Genomic DNA, 17,567 nt, shown 5'->3' with positions numbered 1-17,567 from the left:
AGGGTGCAGGGTTGCACCAGGGCAGGGTGCCAAGCATTGAAGTTGCCAGACTCGTGGTGTGCCATGTAGCTTAGAGCCGTCTGCTTACCTTGAATGGTGTAGTGCCTGCACTGCCCTTCCCAGGAAGCCTTAAGGCCTGGGCCTCAGTGAGTGCAACAGTTTCACAGCCTGGCCAGGCACAGGAGGGGAGCAGGGGAGGTTGGGAACATGAAGGACCAGCTCATGGGTTTCAAAAGCTAAGCTGTAGTTACTAGTGTGGGTGTAGAACTGCCCTGAAGTGTCTAGTCAACAAGATCCTTTACAGGCTTCTCCACAATCCCCCATACTTGAGTTACCTGCTACAAGACCTATTTGGGACATGATAGTAATTTTGCTGGTTCTGCAGGGATGGGAGTAGATGATTGCTTCATTTCTTGCTTTCTAGCTCTGAGATCATGTTGGGATGTTTTCTTCTTGTTGGGGAGCTGAGGCTGGCAGTCTCCCCTGGCCTTGCCAGCAGCTGTGCTCATTTCTGGTCAGGGTTGACAGCCCATGGAGCCCTTCATCTTGCTGCTGTGACTGGTGCTTGTTCTGTGAGCCGGAGCAAGCAGCAGCTGTCCCAGCTCCTGTAAGGCCAGCTCTTTGTGCGCAAATGGAGAGAGATGGGGGGCAAAAGGGAACCTGCTTTGCAGCTCCTGGGGATGGGCAGCCCTTCACCCCCAGCCAGTGCCATGCTGTTGCTGCCATCTCCCTTCTCTCTCCCCAGCAGTGCACGGTGATGGTGGGTGGTGAGGATGCTGCTGCTGGCAGCGTGCTGGGAGCCAGCCCCAGGCTGCGCAGAGCTGTGGTGCGCTGCTTGCTTCTGGGGCAGCGTGCCCTGCGGAGCACTGCCTGCTGCAGCTCATCCCAACCCTGTAGAGGACAGAGCTGCTTTCACAGGAGCAGGGGAAAGGCTGGCAAAACGGCTGGCAGGCAGGCAGGATGCCACAGTTAATCGGAGCGCTATTCCTGACAGTGAGCAGGACACCCAGCTGCCCCCATCTGTGCCCAGCCCTCACTGGGGCTAAATGATGGTACAGCAGTGCCTGTCCCAGTACTGTCAAGCCAAGCCTAGTGGCACCTGTCCCAGCACCAGTCATCCTGGCACTGGTGCCACTGTCTTGGCACCATACTGACTCAGCCAGTACTGCCCAGCACCAGTTGTCCCGTCATTTTACTGCCTGGGCACCAGCTTGGCCCAGTAGAAGCTGGTCCAGCCCCAGCACAGGTTCCTCCAGCCCATGCTGCAGGGAGGCACCTGCAGTGTTGCTGGGGAAAGAGCTGGTCCTGGTTTCTGGCCTTGCTCACCAAGCACCTGCTTGTGAGTGCAAGCAAAATGCTTATTCCTCAGCTGCAGAAGCAGCACCCACACCTCACCCTCCTGTGGCCAGGTACCTGGCAGGGGAGAAGCCAGCTCCTTCCTCCAGCAGCCTCCTACTTGCCAGAGCACTGCAGCCCCTTGAAAACCTTCCCCCTTTTCCTGTTGAACATGCAACGCTGCAGGAGTTGTTCATCTGAGCATGGGAAGAGGACATAGCTGAGTTGAACAGAACGGGTCTAGGCCCAGTGAACAGCTGCTGGCCCTGGACCAGAGCTGTCAGCACAGGACCCCATCGTGGCTGGGAACATTGGAGTTCCTGGAGCTGGAGCCATCTTGGGGCTGCAGTCAGCCAGGCACTGCTGTCCTGCCTTCAGAGCAGCAGTCTAAGTTCAGATCTCCTTTCCAACATCTGGCAGAAATAAAGCACACATCCATGTCAAACATAATATATTTATAGCAAAAATAGGCTTTTTCTGTAGCTTCCATACACAAGGTTTTCTCCCTGTACATTGCAGTAAACAGGTCGACTGAAGCAGCGTGCGCTGGGCTGACTTGACAGCTGCCCTTGCTTCAGGCTCCCACTTATCACAGGTGGCCTCATTCCCCTTTCATGGCTGCTCTCCAGAGCCTGCACTGGATCCCTCATACCTCCCCAGCCAGGGGCTGCAGCACAGGCAGGGAGCAGCCCTGGGACAGGGGGGAGCAGTGGCACATGCTCCTGCCCATGGGGCAGAGGGCAAGGCTGGTGTATGGGCTGCCTCTGCTCAAATGGGGACAGCCCAGGGAGTCTCCCCAGCCCAGGTTCAAGGAGAAGCTTCCTGTAGCTCACCTGTGCTGACCACAGGCTCCTCCACCATGCTGTTAAGCAGCAAGTGACTGGCCCTCTCACGGTGGTAAGAAAATACAAGCCACATTAAGTCAGAAAGCGTTCCTTGTTCCTCCTGCACCTCTGCTGATGGGAGGCAGAGGAGGGGCTTTGGAGCAAGCTCCCCGAGGACTGCCCAAAGTCCTCTGCAGAAATCTCCAGAGCCTGAACACTGTCACAGACCTTCTCACCCTGCTGTCAGAGAAGGCAGAGCCCTAGGGCACCCTGCCAGCAAGAGCTTCACAGTTTGGACTTCACCTCGGTCATCACTTGTCCATCCCAGAGGGGTTTGGCACATAGACCTAAAGGGCAGGACGCATAGGCAGAAAGCGCATCCCCTTCCCATCCCAGGCTGGGGAAGGGCCCTCACTTGGAGCCAGCACTCCTCCCTGCCTGACCATGCAACTCAGGATGCTGCAACACACCCGCAAGCTGCCTGTGCTGTTCCCAAGCGAGATGCATCACTCCAATGAGGCCAGACACTGAAGGGTGGCTTGCAAGCCCGGCGGCCACTGCAGCACAGGCAAGGAAGCCAGCTCGCCCCTCTGCCCTTGTTGCGGTGACCGAGGCTCCCACAGTGTCTGGGCAAGGAGCTTCTGCTTGTGAGGGAACATCCCTCTAAACTGGCCCCAGTCCCCTCCCACCTCCCTCTCCCCCCATGTCTTTGGCAGTCCTCCTTGGACATGTTCAAGTCTCTAGCATCACACCAACATCTCAGCAGCATGGACTTGCCTCACAGTTTGGTAATTGCACGTAACGGGGCCACTCAGCCAGCCCCACAAAGGGGGGGGGGGGGGGGGGGGGGGGAACCAAAACCCAAGACAGTCAAGTAAACTAAATTGAGTAATCCCTTGCCATCCATCCCAGCATGATGGGTCACGCACGAGTCCAGGGAGAGAAGATGCTGCCCGGCCCTGCCGCAGCGCAGCTCCCCACCATTTAGGAGATCATGTACTGGGTGATGGCTTGCAATGCGTACAGCAGCTCTGCCTGCATTCGGGCTTCCAGGATGAGCAGGTTCACATGGACCTAAGGGAGAAGCAAGAGAGGTTCAGGCAGCCAGTGTGCTGCGGGCAGTGGTGCAAGCAAGCAGCAACCCAGGCTAGTGAGTCTTTTGGCATGGGACAAAATGCCACCAATTTTTCCAGCACAGGCAGCTGCCCTTTCCCCCTTCTCCCAGTCCTGCAGGCCGTGGTGGCCTCCCAGAGCCCAGCACACTTGGCATTAGCATGCCGGGCTGGTGCTGGCACAGTTCCTGCTACCTACAGCAGCTGCTCCAGCAAGTTACGGCTGGAGCAAGGGCTCACCTGGAGGCATTCACCGATGGGGTAATGGCCTTGGAGATCCCCATGCTGCCAGTGGCCTCTGTGCTCATCACACTACAGGCAGCCCCATGCCATGCTAAGCCCAACTCCTTACAAACAGCCAGTGTCCATTTCCCCCCCACCTGCCTTGGACTGGTTTGGTGGCTCAGAGGTTTCCTGTATATCCCCCGAAGCACCCCAGCCTGCAGCCCCTGCTCACTCACAGCCCCACTGCAGCTGGTCAGAGCCAGGGGCTGGCTGTCCCACCTTTTCACTGTGCTTGAACTGCTTCCAGAACCTGTCAAACATTTCTGAGTTTGTCTTCTCTGGGTAGCAGGTTACAGTTTTAATGTAAACTTTGAGCATTCGCTCCAGGAGCTGATTCACTTCTGCATAGTCGTAGTCATCGTACCTGCAAGGGAGCACAGGGGCGAGTCACAGCCAGCACCGTGTCCCTATGGAGCAACTCGTCTGTAGTCTGCCTGGGGCACAGCACAGCTGCCGGGCAGGGGGACACACAGCAGCAGCCACCAGGCACTGAAGCCCTGTCCCCAAAGCACCCTGCCCTGCCCAGAGAAGCTGAGCACCTCTTCCCTGCCTGGCCCAACAACCAGGCAGGCAATTCACTTGTCCCTTTTCCAAGCCCATCTGCAAGACAGTCTGAGTGCCCTACTCTCCTCCTGCCTGGGTCAGCTCAGTTTTCTCCCCTGGACCATGAGATTGGTTTCCCTACCTAATGCCAAACATGCAGTGGATGTAGTTCCAGATGCCCCGCTTGAAGACAGAGGGTTCACAGCCCTGCCGCTTGGCCATGGCACTGCTTTGCAGACCATCAACCATCCGAAACTTCTCATCCAGGAGATGCCCGATGTCAGAGTAGAGCCGGTTGACCAACGAGAAGCCATGGTCTTCCCAGGAATAATCCTGTTGAGCACAGCAAGAGGCTTTCACAACCACAAAAAAGGACCCTGGGGAATATTCCCAGGATGAAGGGCTAGAGACCTTGGGACGCAGCAGAATTCAATAGGTTTGCTCTGGGGGCAGCTCTGCCACAAACTGCATCCCTCATCACGCAGCTTTTGACCCTTGCCTTTGTGAAGAATGTGAAGAAATCAGCAGCCCTTGGGGACAGAAGTCAGTGGTCACCTCCCTCTCCCCAACCCTAGTGGGGCAGGTTCCCTCTCAAGAGCTGAATTTCCCTACTCAGGTATTTTGCAAAAGCAGCTGCACCAGATCTGGGCTGCATGGGCACCCCCACAACCACCTGCTCCCCATGAGGAGAGGGAGAGGGAGAGGGAGAGGCAGCAGCCCAGGCTGCTGCCTGCTGAGAGAGCAGGAACCTCACCTGGACTCTGAATACCTGCGTCTGATCGTCGTCACGCCGGGCAAAGTCCTGGTATCCAAAGTCAGGGTCCTGCATGTAGCATGCAAGATTGGTGGCACCGGTGACTTCCCCATCAGTATCTGCAAAAGAGGAAAGCCCTGCAGACAGGTCAGAGCAATGTTCAGCTGCCCTGTTCCCAGCTGCAGCAGGCATTGAAAGCCGGGCTTTGCTGGGCCTCTTTGGGAAGTGCCACTGCCTTCCTCCCCTGCCACCAGCATCCCAGGAGCGCATCTCCAAACCGTACATCACAGAAAATATGAGTATAGACATGGGGGACCAAGACCCAGATATGCCATATGAACTCCCACCCTGCATGCCCACCTCTGCTCCCTGCCCCTCACCTTCCTCTCGGTCCTGCTGCAGCAGTCTTGTCTCCTCCCTGCCCTCGGTCTCCACGTGGATCCGCTGCATGCGTTCCCGGAGGGAATCCAGCTCCATGCAGGAGTCCAGAGACTGCACAGACACAGGCTCAGGGGTGAGGGCAGTGCTCCTGGCTGCGCCCCCGTCCCCCCATGGACCCACCCTCGGGGGCTCACCCGCTTGCGGTTGATGCGCAGCAGCTCCTGACTGCAGCTGTTGCCAGTGGTGACTTCGCAGAAGCACTGGTTTCCAGGTGACAAGGGCTTCAGTAAGCCTCGGCCCCCCAGCCCGTCATCCTGCTCGCAGCCACAGCCAAAGACAAAGCTGGCAAGTGCGTGGCAGTGCGCCAGGAGGACAACGGCATGCACCAGCTCTGCCAGCGACCAGCTCCACTCGCTGATTTTCAGCAGCTTCTGCAGGACACAGATAGACCAGCGATGTGACACAGTCAGGGTGCCGGCACCCCCTGGGGATGCTGCTGTCCCCATCACCACCCTGGTCCTTGGCTGATATACCTCAATGTGCTCCTTGGTGATGAGCCATGGTCGGTGTGCCAGGATCTTGTTGATCTCATTAAGGTTGCGGAGTTTGGGGGGGATGAAGTCGAGCCCACGCAGCCACTGGGGATCACCCCCTGCCCGCAGGAACTGCAGCACGTGCAGATTGACCAGGTACCGGCACTGGTGCCGGGCAGCTGCCTGCAAGAGCAGCCCATCAGCATCCCCACACTGTGCTGGCGGGACAGGCGTCCTGGGACCCCGAGCCCACCTCTCCACCCAACCTCCAGGACATCATGATTTTGGCCTCTGCAGAGAAGCCTGCGGCACAGGCTGTCTGGTGGAGGGAGAGCAGGGAGCCTCACAGGGCTGAGCAGAGCACCCTGTCCCCTCCAGCAGCTCCCAGCAGGGCTCACCATGATGGCAATGTAGTGCCGGCAGTCGAAGGGCAGCGGGCCGTCCATGTGCATCAGGTAGTGCTGCATCTTGAGGAAGCTGTCGAGGTACTGCGGGTGGTAGCCCATCTGCTGGGTCACCGCCTCCAGCCGCCCCCGGCTGGCCAGCACCTTCACAAAGAGGAAGTGGGGGCGCTCAGGGTCGCTGCTGGACATCTTCACTACCTGCAGGGAACACGGTCTGCTTAGCTCTCCCTGGAGCAGTCCTCACTGCAGCAGCCCACCCCAGCCAAGCCCAGGGTCTGCGAGCGGCTGGGATCCCCTCTCCTGGCTTGGTGCTCCCAGAGGGACACCAACAGGTCAGAAGCCACTGGAGAGAGCTTGTGCTCAGGTCAGGGAGCTAGGCAGAGCACTGCTCGGTGGGGTCACTGCTAGTGGGAGGACAGGCTGCAGGAAGCACAAGTTGGTCTCTGTCTGGGAGAGGGCATTGCCTGGTGAGCGGAAGTAAAGGGCAAACTACGAGTGATGTTTCCTTGCAGCCTTAGAGGCAAATGCAAGGCTGGAGCAGGAGAAACATGACAGATGAAATACCTCCCAGAACAGAGCAGTCCATCAGCCTTACCACCAGGCCCCCCTGCACCACCAGCACCAAGCCCTGCTGCCCAGCACTAGGATGGGGGGAGACCTGTGGAACCAGCCGAGCTGCTCCTGGGCTCCTGCCCCGGCAAGCCAAGGGGCAAGCGGAGTCCTAGCACCCACCATGCAGTTGGGAGCACACAGAGTAAGACAGCGTGGGTGCAGGTCCCACAGCACATGAGTGCATGGCTCAGCTGGCACTGGGTGCATCCACCAGTGAAACACAGATAGGCAACTTGGGTAGGGGGTCCATACACCCCCAGCAGTGCCCACCCCAGCCCTGCACTGGTACCCCAGCTGAGCACAGCCCCGAGCCACACCATCCCAGTCTCTCCTGAGAGGGTGGTGGGAGCAGAGGGCAGGGATGGGCAAAAGGTGCATGGGCAGCTGCTGCGCCCCAATGGCCCTGTTGCCACACCTCCCACCCGACAGTGGGGACTGTACCCGCAGCCTGCCTGCGCCAAGGCACAGGTGCAGCAGGCGCTTACCTTCTCACACAGAAAGTCACAGCTCCCGCTTGCGCGTGGGAGCCCAGGCAGCACCCTCAGGCACAGAGGGTGCGCCTCTCGTCCCAGGCTTGAACCAAAATCTTCCCTGGGAGCAATCGGCCCTGCTGACACCACCATCATCTTCCCCCCACCCGTCTCTCCGGTGCAGTCACCTGAAGGCTGGTGACCAGCGCACAGCAACCACAGTGGCATGGCAGAAAACCAGGAGCACTTCTGCAAACCAGCAAAAACGTGGGGCGTGGAGCAGAGCACCCCGAGGTGAGGGGAGGCAGAATAGGGCTGAGCCATGCAGCAGCACAGAGCAGTCGCACCCGCAGAGGCAGTGCAGGAAGCAGCTCTGGCTATTTTCTACCATCCTGCACTTCTGACAAACACACCATTGCTCAGTTGTCAAAGAGATTTACTTGATGCCATTTGGAGCTTCCTCTTCACTTCCTCTGGCCAAAGGGGTCCAAAAAACCCCAAAACTCAAATTAAAATGGGGAGGGATGAAGAGCACCGGCTTCTCTGTCCCACAGGATAAGGTGCAAACCAGAACTGACCTACAAAAGTCCCTGACAACGTCCCTCTGCTCAGGGAAATGAGCTGCCCTCATTAACCCACAGGGTTAAAGCCGCTGGTCTTCTGGTGGGCAGAGGTGGAGAAGCCAGCAGAGCTTTCACTCCCCCCAGGGGAAGGTGGTCCCCAGCTCAGCCTCCGGGGCCACCAGCTCTCCTCACTCTGCTTGTCCAGGTGATGATGGAGCAAGGGACCATGCAGACACGGGTTGGAAAGGGAGGATGAAGGAAGGTGCAGGGCAGCCCGCCACCTCAGCCCTCGTCCCCCAGCTGGGCTTTCCTGCCTGCTCTCCATGGCACCAGCTCAGCCCAAGGTCTCTCCTCTGGCACCACCAGCCACGTCCCCCCCAGCCTTGCCTCCCCAGCCTCTCGCATTGCCCCCAGTGCCCCCTTCCTCACCCTCCCCTGCCATAATCCTCCTCCTCCCCCTCCCCTGCACCCACTCGCAGCCCTGGGCAGTGGGAGCATCGCCTACCTGCCTCCCTCCCCGGGGCAGCTTTCGTGGGTCCAAGCCCCCTGAACCCCAATAGGCACCCCGACCCCGTACCCACCGCCAGCCTCACCCCCTCCCTGCTCGGGCAGGTGCTGCCAGGGGAACGATGCCCCGGTGCTGCCCGGCCAGCCAATCGCCGGGCAGCAGTTTGCATGTAAAACAGGCAGAAGGATGGAGGAGCCCAGCCGGTCCTGTGCTCCGCGACCAGAACCAAGCCCGGGCAGGGCCGGGAGCCGCGGGAGAGGGGCCGGGAGACCGCCGCCTCGCCCCCCGCCCGGCCGGGCAAGACTCCGCAGTGTGAACACCGTCGCCCCCCGGGGCTCCATCCCTCCGTGAGGTGAGACCGCGGCTCCGCCGGTACCGGTGGCTCCGCCGGTGATGCTCGCTGGCGACGCGACCGCGGCGGGCACCTCTCGCCCGGCCCCCCGCCCCGGTTCTCGAGGGGACGGGCGAAGTGCTAGTGCCCGCGGCAGGGGTCCCCACAGCTGTGCCGGGCCCGGTACCGGCGGCCGGTAACCGGGGCCCCATTGTGCGGGCGGAGGCGGCAGCGCCCCCGGTGCGCGGCGCGGGCAGTGCAGGAGGAGAGAGAAAAACAAGTTTGATTGGCAGTGATGGAGGCACGGCGCCTCCCGCATCCCGCACAAAGGGGACGGGGACGGCGCCGCCGCACCGGCACCAGTACCGGGCCGCCGGCCACCGCATCGGGAGAGCGCGGCCACGCCCGGCCCGCGCGCGGGCGGCGGGAATGCCTTAGCTTGCTGGTGCCGCAGCCGGGCCGGGCCGGTGGGCGGCGTGCAGGGCCGAGCCCGGTGCACCGGTACAGGCTCCGGCGGCGGCGGAGCGGGACCTACCTGCCCCGGCAGCCGCTGGCACCGGCTTCCTCGGGGGTGCTCCACGCTCTGGGGACACACGATCATGGTGAGCCCGTGCCGTGCCGTGCCGTGCGCAGTACCGGTGACCGGCGCCGGTCCTGCCTGCCCCGTCCCGACCGCCGGTAGCGCTGAGCCGGGCACCGCGGCAGCGCGAGCCGCCGGGGGCGTACCCACAGCTCCGCTTCCGCCAATCACCGCCGCGAGGGGGCGAGGCCGCCGGCGCCGCGCCCCCTAATCGGCCGTGAGGGGGCGGAAGCCCGGTGCACCACGTGGGCAGGGGTGGAAAGTTACCCGTCCGTCAAGCGCGGAGGCCCCGCCTACCCCGGCAGGGGGCGGGGCCGGATCTGCCCGCCGCTGGGGGGCGCTGCGGCGCCGGGGGGGGGCGGGGCGGGAGGTCTGTGCCGGCCGGGCCCTGCCCGTCCCCGGTGGCGGCCGCAGCCCCGGGCAGCGCGTGGCGGGGACGGCTCCAGTCTTTATAGAGCCTTAGTGCTGCCTGTCCTGCTGGCCTGGCCCCGGCCGCGCTCTGGAGGGTGAAGCTGCCTTGCGCCGGGTCCCCTCCATCCCCGCTCTGCCTGGGCCTTCCCCTGCGTGGAGAGGAATGGTGCTGGGGGCGAGGGGGGGGAGCGTGGGGACAACGGGGCATGAGGATGTGGTCACGGGGATGGCGGGGCAGGGGGGACGGAGCTTGAGAGTGGTGGAGGACAGGGCAACGTGGCACAAGGGTGACGGGGCGTGGGGACAGGGAGGCAGGCCGTAAGGGTGATGATGTGGGGACAGTGGGCACGGGGACCAGGCAGCTCCTGCCACGAGCCATGTGCCCACAAGGTGCTGGAGGCCGCAGGGATGGGAAGGTCCCTGGGCAGGGCTGGCCTGTGGCCGGCAGTGCCGCCCCATCCCCAGGGCAGAGGTGGCCTTGGTGAAGTTGGGCAAGGCCACACTGGCTGCCCTGGGGGCCACTGGCAGCCCCTTACCGCTCCTTGGCCTCGCGCCGTGGAGGGCAGTGTCTCCATGTCAGGCATCCTCCTCTCCTCCAACATCTCCGGGGCGCTGGTCTGGCAGCCCCCGGCCCCAGCGCCAGGCCCCCACGCCTGTGCCTGCCCACCTGGCTGCTCCCCATCCCCTCGCCCACCTGTGAGTGCTGCGCTGGGATGCTCCAGGAGGAGTGTGAAGGACCAGCATGTATTCTCCTCCTCAATCCCTGTGGGATGGCCCTGCTGTCACTCCTGCCCACTGTGCTCCACTGCCCTGTGCACTGCCAGGACCCCCAGGGACTGGGGGGCTTCACTTGCCTGGACATCTACCAGGTGCCCCGAACTCCACCCTGCACATATAGTAGGTGCCACACACCTGGAGGAACTTGCTGGTCCTCTCGCTAAGGCTGGTCACCTGGAAGAGCAGCTTGGGGGTGCCCAGCTCGTCACACAGGTGGATGATGTTTGGAAAAGCTGGGGTGGGGCAAGGGCTGCTGGCATAGTGAGCTGGGGACCCCCCCACCTCACTGCTCTGGCCACACCATGGGGAGCCTGCACAGCATCCCACTGGAGGTGAGATGAAGTGCCAGTGCTGCTGCCAAGGGGCGGGGGAGCTGCAGCCCCGCAGCCAGGGCTCACCAGTGTCAGGGACCCCCACCATCCTCCTCACGCAGGAGACCAGCCGCAGGATGGTGCAGCTGGCGTTGGCCGGAAGGCTCTGGTCATCTGCAGGGAGAGCAGTGGTGGCTAAGTCCAGCAGGTGGCCCTGGCAGCTTGATGTGGATGAATGTGCCGCTGCCGTAAGCCCAGGACCAGGGGCTGGGATGGTGGGGCTGGACCCTGCCCCGCAGCGTTGGTGAGGTCAGAGGTGAGTGGGGTGTGGGGCTCTGCTGGTGCCTCCCCCAAACCCTGCAGGGTGAACCCAGGTGACCCCCCAGCACAGCAGAGTTTTACTGCAGTGGGAAACCTGGGGTGCAGGCAAAGGGGTGGCGAGGCCCCAGGGGGACAGCTGGGCTCACCTGATGCCCTGGTGGCTGCAGCGCTCAGGGCTGGGGGCGACACAGTGGCTTGGTGTGCGAGCCAGCACAGGCAGGACACAAGAATAACCACAAAAACACTAATGAAATGCAAAGAGCAAATTTATTTTCATTACCTCATGAACTGGGGTATCCCCCAAGCAGCACCCAGGCAGAAGCACACAAGCGGGAATGTGGGTGCCATGAAGCTCAGTCCATGCTAGAGGATCACCAAAGCTGCTGGTTTTGCCTGTTTTTCCGGGATTCACACAGGCGTAGTTTACTACTGTGCTTTGATCTTTCCCACAGCAGGGCAGGAATCTCAAGCATGTTCAGTAGGGTGCCCCTAAGTCTATCACTGGCCTATGTTATCTGAACACAGATGTTCCACTTGTCAAACACGCAAGGATAGACAACAATTAGTATGCTATATGTATTTTTCTACACCCCAGATGGAAGTCACTTGAGTGTGTTTACAATCCTCCTTGCCGATCTTCTGTTATTTTCTCACACTTGGCCCCTCTGGCCCTTGGCGCTTCTCAGCCCCAGTGTCCCCGTTGGTTGGCCAGTGGCTCCTGCCTGCTCAGCCACAGCTGCCCCCTCACTGGGATAAGTCCCTGGGTGTGCTTGTGGGAACCACAAAGCAAGGAGGGGGGCTTGGCAAGCTCCCAGCAGCTCCAATATGCCCAGCATGGGGGCCCACGGGAGTGCGGTGTGGGAGCCCGTCAGCCCTCCCACAGCTCTGCTCTGCCATGGCAACCCTGAGAGGGATCCCGCATGTGGCAGGGCTCATGGTAGGATGGATGTCACCCTGCCTTCCTGGACGCCCCAAGGACAGGGCAGGTGCTGGGACACTGCAGTGTGCCCAGTGTGCTGCAACGCACCCAGAGCAGCACCCAGTGCTACCTGATTCATCTCATGCATGCAACAAATAGTGCACCCAGGGTGCTATGCACTGCACCCCGGGCGCTGTGCAGTGCACCAATTGCACCACCTGGTGCACACAGCACACTGTGCAGTGCACCAATTGCACCACCTGGTGCACACAGCACACTGTGCAGTGCACCAATTGCACCACCTGGTGCACACAGCACACTGTGCAGTGCACCCTGTGCACCACCCGGTGCACCCAGCACACCATGCTCACCCAGCACCCTGTGGTGCAGTACGGCTGCCATTGCGGGGGACTGAGTGTGACCATGGCAGGGAGCAGGGCTGGGGGTCCCAGGCATTTGGCAGAGGCAGGGTGGGAGCAGGGAGCGAGGCCTGTGGGGCAGCAAGGTTTCAGGCAGCAGCAGTGTGAAGCGTGCAGGGGTGCAGGAGTGCATCACACTCCCACGTAGCTGTTCTTGTAGGGGCTGTGCTCACGGGGGGCAGCCAGGGCCCCAGGCATCAGCGATGGCGGGTGGTTGCTGCCCTCCCACAGGGGCTCGTAGCTGTCCTTGGGGGGTAGCTCGCTCACATAGCAGATGTTCTCGCTGTAGTTGGGCTTGAAGCTCTCCATGACATCTTTGGGGACTCCGGCCCATTCCTTCGGGGAGCAGAGTGGGGTGAGAGGAGCCACCACCCAGCCAAGCCCTAACCCCACAGAGCAGGGGTTGAGCCCAGGGCAGGGCTGCCCGCCGCCACCTTACCTGGAAGTTGCCCTTGTGGGTGATGAAGAGGTCGTCAAAGTTCTTGCTGGGGTTGGGGATTCGGGGCATGAGGATGACCCACACCCTGCACAGGAGAGATGTGTCAGATGGGAAAGGCTCCAGTGCTGCTGCCCCCCACCAGCCCCCCCACTCACCTTTCCATGCGCACCAGCAGGACGACAAGGACCAGCAAGAGCAGGCAAGAGACAATGGGGATCAAGACCGTGTGGATCCAGAACCAGTGCAGCGGCTCCTCTGCCGTGCCTGGAAAGATCCGGGGTGACATGGATCCCCAGCCAGCACACCACCACAACAGTGAGCTGGGCACACTGGTGGCCCTTTGTGGGTGGCCATGGGAGCTTGGCATCATCCCTGGCAGGGCTCAGCTGGGAGTGGAGGATGGAGAAGGGGCCCATCCCCAAGCCCTGCCACGCTGTCACCACAACAGACTGGTGACCCCGTCCTGGACTGGCCATGCCAGAGCAGCCCTCCAGGGCTAAGAAACCCCAGCAAATGTTAGCAGGTCCTACTAGCACAGGGTCTTTGTCTTCCAGAAGTGCAAAGAACACAGGGGCCAATGCTGTTGCCTGTGCCCCAGGCATCCGGACAGGTCTCACACCTACAGCTGCTGCCTTGGGCCAGTTTTCCACTTGCTTGGCCATCCCTTGCCTGCTGAGCACCACCATGCCCCAGCCCAGTCCGCCACAGCCCCCATGACCTACCCTTACTGGTGGAGTTGCTGCCCCAGACCACAGGCACACTCCACTCACTCCAGAGCTGGGTGGTGCCGCAGTAGCTGTTGATCTTGCTGCGCACATAGAAGGTGTAGTACTTCTCATAGTCTACACTGGGGAAGGAGAAGACATCTCCTTTCACCTGGTGCTCCTGTGGAGAGACATGGGCCATGCGATGAGGGCCAGCACTGTTGTGGAGGCTGGTGCACAGCTCATCCCTGGGCGCAACCATGAGGGTGCCGCATCCAGGGGGCTCTCACCGTCCAGCTGGTGTCCTTGTTGCTCTTGTACTTGATGGCGTGCTCCAGGCACTGGGGTCTGGGGTACAGGGAGGTCCAGGTCAGCTGCAGCTGGTTGTTGCTCATGTTGCGGATGGTTAGGTTGACAGGTGCCTCCGGTTTCACTGCAAGGCACAGGTGATGGCTGGTGAGTGCCGTCCCCGTGCCCCAGTGGCTCTGCCACCAGCCAGGACATGATGGGGCAGCCCTGGGGACCCACAGCCCTGCTCCTGCCCCACAGCAGCCCCACAGAGGACAGTGGGTGCCCCTCACCACTCCATACCCAGGTCCTGCAGCTCCATGCGCTTGCTGGGGATCTCCAGTGTCTTGCCACCAAGGCTGGCATTGACAAGGACATGGAAAGGCTCGAACTGGATGATCTCGCTCTGGTTGAAGTGGCAGCCGACACTGATGCCGCGGTCCTGCAGGTAGTGCTTGCACTCCACCACAGGGGACCTGTTCTCATACCTGTGCCACAGCAGGTTACCACGGCTCCCCAAGACCCCACATGCCCCAGCCCTCCCCAGGACCCCTGTCCCCAGCATATCCCATCCCGCTTGCCCTGGAGACAGAGCCTCCCCCACCCTGGGCTTTGGGAAGAGGAGCAGGCTGGTACTGGGACCAGAAATGCTGGCAGTAGCCCCCTGCGCAGGGACCCACCACTGGACACCCCTGCTGTGGGGGTGGCCATGGGGCAGGGGCACCTACCAGTAGTAGAGGGAGTAGTTGGCCATGAGTGTCTCTCTGCTCCCCCACATGCAGGTCATGTACTCCTCATTGAAGACGACACACTCCACTCCTGCAAAGGACAGACACCACTGGGCACTGTGGTGGTGGGCAGCTGTGCCAGGGCACAGGGGTGCACCAGCAAGACATGGCACATGCTGGGGTCCCTGCACATACCCATCAGCCTTCCTCTGTGTGAGCCAAACAAGCCCAGCTCTTCTCAGTGGAGCTGCGTGCAGCCTGCCTGCAATGCCGGGCCCCCACCATCCTGTTCACATATGCTGTGTCGGTGACGCCTGGGCTGCTAGCCAAGCAGCTGCCCCTCCCGCATCTGTGCCATTGGTTCCTCTTGCTCCAGATGTCCTGTTTCACCTCAATTCCTCCATCTGCTCCCCTTAGTCACCCCATGGCCGCAGTCTGCAGCCCCTGGCACTGTGGGACAGGACAGAAACCCCTCCCTGCCAACCCATTTTGCTTGTCCCATGAGAAAATTGTGGTTTTTCCAGGATTTGTGCCTGATGTCTCCATCCTGGCTAAATTCACCTCACTGTTACCCTTTTGGGTGCTTGCAGGTGCTCATGTGTCTCTGCACCTGGGTGATGGGGGCTATGATGGGCTGTGCTTCCCATTGGAGCCCCTTCACCATAGGCCCAGGGGCTGAGCCTCAGAAGTTTGATCTCTGCAGGAAACATGGCTGAGCCCCGGGAGGCCAAGCAGCCGCTCCAGGCACCCACGCCAGCTCCTCTGCCCCCTCCTTCCGCTGCACTGTGCCAGCCCCAGTCCTGCCCACGCAGCCAGAGGCCACATCCTGTGCTGGCTGGGGGCTGCAGGGCCACCGGGTTGGTGCTGGTCCCCATGGCAGTTATCACACCGCAGTCCAGTCTGGAGGCCACAGGCATGGCTCGCTGCGGGACGAGATCCTCCAATGGACTGAGATGCCTCGCAGACCCCTTGCAAGTGCCAAACCAGCTACTGGTGGCTAAGAGCTGTCCTGGAGGCTCCAAGAAAATGTTTTTTGTTCCCTCTAAAAATGAGGCAATGGGGCACCTGGTCCCTTCCGAAGTCTAAACCCATCAGCCAGCACTGTAGCGGCAGGAGAAAGCCAGAGCTGGACTTGTAATGTAACACAACAGAGCAAACAAGCGCTGTACTCCAGTTGTTTCCGCACGTGAAGATGGAGGGCACCTTCCCAGCAACTTAGGAAGTCCAGGGATACAGAGGGCCTGTGTATCCACAGAAAGCTGGTGTTTTACTGACAGCCAGCCAAGAAGTGGATTTTTTCTTGGAAAATGACGGCTTGGGCAAGGGTGCTGGCTGGAAAGAGGAGACGTTCTCACCTTGTGGCAGTACACTCCCCCCAGCAGGAAATGAAACTTCTGCAGGCAGGGAGAAGAGGAAAAAATCCCCAAACCCTGGAGGCCGCAGGTTGAAATTTGAACTGACCAATTGCGACGTGCCAGGTACACTGAGGTGACCTTCTTGGCCAATAGGGATTAAATGACCACAGGTCAGATTCGACAAGGGTATAAGCTGGCGGGCATGTGGGAATCAGTCCTCCCTGCAGCAGCGGGTCTGCAATTGGGGACCCCCCCTTGGGTCAGGGCACGGCACGAGGTAACTCCTCGAGGGAGAGCGCCCTCATCTTTTAGGTGAGTGATAATGTGCAGTTTGAGTCATCACTTTTAAGGATTCTCAAGTCGGCTGTGTAGTACTAATTCCCCTTACATCATTGAGCTTGTGGTTTATAAAATGTTACTGGAGTTCTAACTAACTTTTCTAATGAAGAATAAATCTGACTTTTAACACCTGTTGGATTTGGTTGTGCATGCATCCATAACACACCTGTCCCCCGCCCCCCATCCCCCATCTGCGCACGGCACCACTGACATGACGGGGATGGAAAGGGCAACTGGTGCAGATCCGCTGGCTGCCATCCTGCCCAGCTGATGCACAGGGCTGACAGGATCTGTGCATTGCATCCTGCCTCTGCCCCCCACCCTGGCCTGCCGTGGGGGACCTCCATGGCCAGGGTCCCTGCCAGCAGCGCTGCCTGCTGAGCTGGCAGCCCCAGGGCCGGCAGAGCTGTGCGGCCACTAGAGCTGTGCAGCCACTAGAGCCATGGGGCCAGGAGCCATGGAACCAGGAGAGCCGCAGGGCTGGTAGCCATGGGGCCAGTGGTACCAGTGATGCTCCAGCACTAGGGCAGGAGGAAGGACATCCAACAGGGCTCCCCGGCACAGCCCAGCTCTCCCAGCAGCCCCACTGCAAGGGGCCATGTAGATGCCGGGGGTCCTGGGGCACACTGGGGGGTCACGGGGTCTCTAGCGCAAGCCCCACTGGCTCGCCAGCCCACACAGCCCCACATCCTGTCCTCCTCGCCCACCATCACTGGGGATTGACATCCCCCAACCCCACCACCCATGGGGCACCATGGCCTCCCGCCCCCCCTGGGGCCCATGTGCTCCCTTACCTGGGGGGCTGTGGGCAGCAGTAAGGCAGGGGCCCAGCCTGCAGAGGAGGAGGAGGACGGGTACGAGGAAGGCGCAGGGCACCACCATGGCTGGGTGAGCCGTGGGGCGCATGCGAACAACCCCTGCGCACATCCCACCCACCGCACAGGGCTGCTGGCTTCCGCACCCACGCTGCTTCCTGCTCCACAGCACCGCCTGCCACCAAGGGGCCCACCCTGCGCGGCGCCCCACAAGTAACTCCAACGGGGACCGTGGCTCACTCCAGTGGGGTCCCGTGGCTCACCCCAGCAGGGCCCCACGGCTCATCCCACTGGGGCCCTGCCACCCTTCCTGCCCAGGCCCTACAGCTCACCCCTCGGGGCCCCACCGCCTGCCCCAGTGGGACCCCCCAGCTCATCCCCCCGTGTTCCCACGGCTCACCCCACCATGCCACAGGGCTCACCCCCCACAGGGCTGCCCCCCAGGAGCAGGGCCGGTGTGGCCTTCCCGACCCACAGCCCAATCACGGGTGTCCTGGGCTGGGTCC

The 17,567-nt window shown here is 61.4% G+C and overlaps 2 protein-coding genes across 6 annotated transcripts; both read right to left on the bottom strand.

Annotated features, from left to right (window-relative positions):
• Window positions 1–1,775: 1,775 nt before the first annotated feature.
• On the bottom strand, window positions 1,776–9,392 carry LOC142043142 (sestrin-3-like). Of its 4 annotated transcripts, none has more exons than XM_075053949.1 (9): window positions 9,191–9,392; window positions 6,166–6,369; window positions 5,768–5,950; window positions 5,429–5,665; window positions 5,234–5,345; window positions 4,854–4,990; window positions 4,242–4,432; window positions 3,776–3,920; window positions 1,776–3,233 (listed from the first exon to the last, which is right to left on the bottom strand). In XM_075053949.1, the coding sequence occupies exons 1-9, from the start codon at window positions 9,254–9,256 to the stop codon at window positions 3,144–3,146; spliced, it is 1,365 nt and encodes a 454-aa protein (XP_074910050.1). In that variant the 5' UTR covers window positions 9,257–9,392; the 3' UTR covers window positions 1,776–3,143. The 4 variants fall into 4 exon arrangements, with proteins under 4 accessions (XP_074910050.1, XP_074910051.1, XP_074910052.1 ...); XM_075053950.1 differs by having other exon boundaries at window positions 4,869–4,990; XM_075053951.1 differs by having other exon boundaries at window positions 4,854–4,972.
• Window positions 9,393–11,310: 1,918 nt separating this feature from the next.
• On the bottom strand, window positions 11,311–17,197 carry IL2RG (interleukin 2 receptor subunit gamma). Of its 2 annotated transcripts, XR_012653980.1 has the most exons (9): window positions 17,041–17,197; window positions 14,553–14,643; window positions 14,128–14,312; window positions 13,827–13,969; window positions 13,555–13,717; window positions 12,988–13,096; window positions 12,833–12,917; window positions 12,277–12,729; window positions 11,311–12,192 (listed from the first exon to the last, which is right to left on the bottom strand). XR_012653980.1 is itself a non-coding variant. In XM_075054153.1 (8 exons), exons 1-8 carry the CDS (start codon window positions 17,171–17,173, stop codon window positions 12,526–12,528), a joined length of 1,113 nt encoding a protein of 370 aa, XP_074910254.1. In that variant the 5' UTR covers window positions 17,174–17,197; the 3' UTR covers window positions 11,311–12,525. The 2 variants fall into 2 exon arrangements, 1 of the variants encoding a protein (XP_074910254.1); XM_075054153.1 differs by having other exon boundaries at window positions 11,311–12,729.
• Window positions 17,198–17,567: the final 370 nt, after the last annotated feature.

This window comes from Buteo buteo, chromosome 22, assembly GCF_964188355.1.
Source record: "Buteo buteo chromosome 22, bButBut1.hap1.1, whole genome shotgun sequence".
In the NCBI taxonomy this organism is placed as follows: domain Eukaryota; kingdom Metazoa; phylum Chordata; class Aves; order Accipitriformes; family Accipitridae; genus Buteo; species Buteo buteo.
Note: the sequence above shows the minus strand (reverse complement) of the source record. Positions and strands in the feature narration are given on the sequence as shown.